Here is a 4,628-nt window from a genome sequence, read left to right as displayed (position 1 = left end):
GCGGGCCACCTGTGGAGAGAGCGGGGGCAGGGTGGGTCCTGGAGGACCGCCCCCTGGTGTGGGTGGCCACCCCGCCCCGCCCCGAGGACCCCCAGATCTGCCCCAGTGGGGCAATAACGGGGGGTGAGCCCATCCTCCCTCTTCCTACTTCCGCTTCGGCGTGCGTCCCAAGGGCCACCCCCTGGTGCAGGTGGCCGTGTGGGCCCCCCGGAGGACACCCCCCGGACCCCCAAATCTACCCCGGGGGCAATACAGGGGGGCAATAACAGGGGGGTGACCCCATCCTATCTCCTCGTCCTTCCGCTCCGCCTCCTCTTTGGCGTGTGTCCCTGAGAGCCAGTCCTGCTGCGGGTGGCCATGTGGTCCCCCCGGAGGACACCCCCCCGGACCCCCAAATCTGCCCCGGGGGCAACACGGGGGGGCAATAGAGACGGGGGGGCGACCCCCTCCTACCTCCTCGTACTTCCGGTCGGCCTCCTCGGCGATGTGCTTGGCCTCCTTCAGCTGCATCTCCTGGATCTCCATCTTCTCCTCGTCCTTCATGGCGCGGTTCTCGATGACCTTCATGCCCCTGCGGGGCAATCGCGGGGTGACCCGGGGCAAAACCCGCGGGCTGCCCCCCCCGGCGCCCCCCCAACCTACCTCTCGCTCTCGTCGGCGGCCTTCTCGGCCTCCTCCAGCTTCTGCAGGGCGGTGGCCAGGCGCTCCTGGGCCCGGTCCAGCTCCTCCTCGACCAGCTGGATGCGGCGGTTCAGGGCGGCCACCTCGGCCTCGGCCTGCCGTGGGGGGAAGGCGCTGTGACCCCCCGTGGGCCGGGGGCCCCCCTCCGGCCTCGCCCCGTTCCCATGATCCTCTTCGCAGAGCCGGGGTCAGGCTAGATGCCCTCACGGGCCCCTGCTGCCTCACCCCGTTCCCACGTTCCTCTCCTCAGAGCCGGGGGCAGACTAGATGCCCTTGCAGAACCCTCCTGCTTCGCTCTGTTTCTATGGGTCTCTGAGCAGGGCCGGGGTCAGACTAGATGCCCCGGAGGTCCCATCTGCCTCACTCGTTTTCCATGTTCCTCTGCGCAGGGCCGGGGTCAGGCTAGATGCCCTCCTGGACCCCTTCCGCCTCACCCAAGTCCCCGCCCCCCGCCCCCCCCGGGGGGGCACCCACGTCGGTGGCCTTCTTCTCGGCCTGCTCCAGCTTCTCCTGGGCGTCCTTCAGGGCCTCGGAGTACTTGTCCAGCTCGTCCTCCGTCCCCTTGAGCTTCTTCTGCAGGGCCGCCAGCTCCTCCTCCACCTGGGGGGCGGGCACACGCCGGCCGGGCCACCATCAGCCCCCGCTCCCATCCTCCCCAGCCCCCACTCCCATGCTCCCCGGCCCCTCGCCTCCCCGCCCAAGTCGCTAGTCCTCATTGCCCACCCCGCAGCAGCCCCGCTGGCTCGGCCCCCGTGCGTGCATGCGTGCGTGTGCGTGGGGGGGCTGTCCCATCATCCCCAGCCCGGGCCTGGGGCGCCTTCGAAAGGGGGGCGCAGGGGGGGCAGATCCTCTCGGAAGGGGCCCTGGAGGCCATCTAGTCCACCCCCTGCCCGGGTGGAGCATGGGGCCTTCTCATATTTAAATAATATTTCGTTTCAATGAAATAGTGAAATTCATTCCTTGAAATGAAATATTCATATTGAAATGAAAGATCGAGCGTTTTAATCTTGAAATGAAATGTTGAGCCTTTTCGTATTTAAATGAAATATTTCACATTTTAATCCTTAAATGAAATATTGAGCCTTTTCATATTTAAATGAAATATTGAGCTTTTTCATATTTAAATGAAATATTGAGCATTTTAACCTTTAAATGAAATATTGAGCCTTTTAATCTTTTAATGAAATATTCCTCATTTTCATGTTTAAATGAAATATTTCACATTTTAATCTTTAAATGAAATATTGAACCTTTTCATATTTAAATTAAATATTGAGCATTTTAACCTTTAAATGAAATATTGAGCGTTTTAGTCTTTAAATGAAATATTGAGCCTTTTCATATTTAAATGAAATATTCTGCATTTTCATATTTAAATGAAATATTTCACATTTTAATCTTTAAATGAAATATTGAGCCTTTTCATATTTAAATGAAATATTGAGGATTTTAGTCTTTAAATGAAATATTGAGCCTTTTCATATTTAAATGAAATATTCTGCATTTTCATATTTAAATGAAATATTTCACATTTTAATCTTTAAATGAAATATTGAGCCTTTTCATATTTAAATGAAATATTGAGGATTTTAATCTTTAAATGAAATATTGAGACTTTTCATATTTAAATGAAATATTGAGTGTTTTCATATTTAAATGAAATATTGAGGATTTTAATCTTTAAATGAAATATTCACCATTTCAAAGTTGAGCATTTCAAGCACGTTTTATGCCCAGCCATGGATGATTTTGTATCCTTTGGGTTTCTGTGCATTGATTGGATATTGATTGTCAAATATCCAGGGTATTTATTGCATATTGATCATCAACTATCCAGGGTATTTATTGGATATTGATTGTCAAATATCCAGGGTATTTATTGGATATTATCAAGTATCCAAGGTATTTATTGGATATTGATTGTCAAATATCCAGGATATTTATTGGATATTATCAAATATCCAAGGAATTTATTGGATATTATCAAACATCCAAGGTATTTATTGGATATTGATTGTCAAATATCCAGGATGTTTATTGGATATTATCAAATATCCAAGGAATTTATTGGATATTATCAAACATCCAAGGAATTTATTGGATATTGATTGTCAAATATCCAAGATATTTATTGGATATTATCAAATATCCAATGTATTTATTGGATATTATCAAACATCCAAGGTATTTATTGGATAGTGATAGTCAAATATCCAGGATATTTATTGGATATTATCAAATATCCAAGGTATTTATTGGATATTGATTGTCAGATATCCAAGGTGTCTATTGGATATTGATCGTCAAATATCCAGGCTATTTATTGGATATTGACTGTCAAATATCCAAGTTATTTATTGGATATTGATGGTCAAATATCCAAGTTATTTATTGGATATTGTCAAATATCCAGGGTATTTATTGGATATCGATCGTCAGATATCCAAGGCGTTTGTTGGATATTGATCGTCAAATATCCAGGGTATTTATCAGATATTGATTCGTCCGCCGTCCAGAGAGGGTCTAAACTCCCCCGCTAAATCCATTTACGGATCAATTCCTTCAAACCTTTCCCATGCCCCCCTTGATCTAATTATCTCAGCAATTTAACGAGGCTCCAAAGCAGCCAATCAAACCCTCCGGAATTTAAATATGTCATGAGCTCCTTCGGGCGCGATGAAGAAATCGCAATAAATCGGATTAAAAGGGGGAATTCATTGGGGAATGACCAGAAGGGGGGCGCCGGGGGGGCGGCTGGGGGGCAGTTGCCCCCCCCGGGGTCAAGAGGGGGCACATTCCTGCCCCGCGCGGCCCGTTATCTCCGGAGTCGGAAGGAATTTTGCTCCGATAAGGCCGAGCCGGAGGATATAAATAGCGGCGCTCTGGAGAAAACAGGGATTTATATGGATTTCACGGCTGGGGGGGAGGGACCAGGCCGGGGGATGATTGGAGGACCCCCCCACCACCACCACCAAGGGCCTATCATCCACGGGTGGGACGTCATGGCCCTTCCAGCTCCACCATCCCATGATCCTATCGTCCACGGTTGGCCCTGCTGGCCTTCAAGCCCCTCCAACTCCACCATCCCATGATCCTATCATCCCCGGTTGGACCTGATGGCCTTCAAGCCCCTTCCAACTCCACTATCCCATGATCCCATCATCCCCGGTTGGACCTGATGGCCTTCAAGCCCCTTCCAACTCCACCATCCCATGATCCTATCGTCCCCGGTTGGACCTGATGGCCTTCAAACCCCTCCAACTCCACCATCCCATGATCCTATCATCCCCGGTTGGCCCTGATGTCCTTCAAGCCCCTTCCACCTCCACCATCCCGTGCTCCCACCATCCACGACCCCCTCCCATCATCCACGACCCCCTCCCATCATCCACACCCCCCGGTGCCCTCCCACCCCACCCCCGCTGGACTCCCCCCCTGCCGGATGAACCAGCTCCACCAGGTGCTGGAAACACCTCCTCCTCCCCCTCTGCCCCGCCGCCCCCCCCCGGGGCCACCACCGCCCCCATGCTCCCCAGCACCTGCTTGCCCTTGTCCTCCGCCGCCTTCTTGTCCGCCTCGGCCTGCTCGGCCCGGTCGATGGCGTTCTCCTTGTCCAGCTTCAGCATCTGCATCTTCTTCTTGATGGCCTCCATCTTGCTGGCCTCCGCGTCTTCCCCCGGGAGAGGCAGCAGAGGCTCCGGGAGGGTTTTTAAGGCCTCCCAGCAGCCCCTGGGGGTGATGGGACTCGGTGGCCCTCCCCGCCGCCATGGCTGGGGGGAGATAAGCCAGAGGCCTCTGGGTGGAGGAATCTCGGCCGAGACCTTATATGGCGTCTGGAAACGGGACGGAGGGGCTGTTTCCATTTTTAACCGGCCGGCTGGGCTGGGGACGATGGCCCCCGGGGTGGGGGGGTGCTGGGGAGGTGGGGTGGGGTGGAGGATGGGCCG

At 52.4% G+C, this 4,628-nt stretch overlaps 1 protein-coding gene across 1 annotated transcript; it reads right to left on the bottom strand.

The window, feature by feature from the left end:
* Window positions 1-239: 239 nt before the first annotated feature.
* LOC123016504 (tropomyosin alpha-1 chain-like) lies at window positions 240-4,386 on the bottom strand (the record flags this gene model as incomplete). Its single annotated transcript, XM_044416944.1, has 4 exons — window positions 4,221-4,386; window positions 1,156-1,281; window positions 643-776; window positions 240-571 (listed from the first exon to the last, which is right to left on the bottom strand). Coding segments are annotated over exons 1-4 (706 nt in total), but the record flags the coding sequence as incomplete, so codon positions are not given.
* Window positions 4,387-4,628: the final 242 nt, after the last annotated feature.

This window comes from Varanus komodoensis, unplaced genomic scaffold (assembly GCF_004798865.1).
Source record: "Varanus komodoensis strain SLA01 unplaced genomic scaffold, ASM479886v1 scaffold840, whole genome shotgun sequence".
Lineage (NCBI taxonomy): Eukaryota > Metazoa > Chordata > Lepidosauria > Squamata > Varanidae > Varanus > Varanus komodoensis.
Note: the sequence above shows the minus strand (reverse complement) of the source record. Positions and strands in the feature narration are given on the sequence as shown.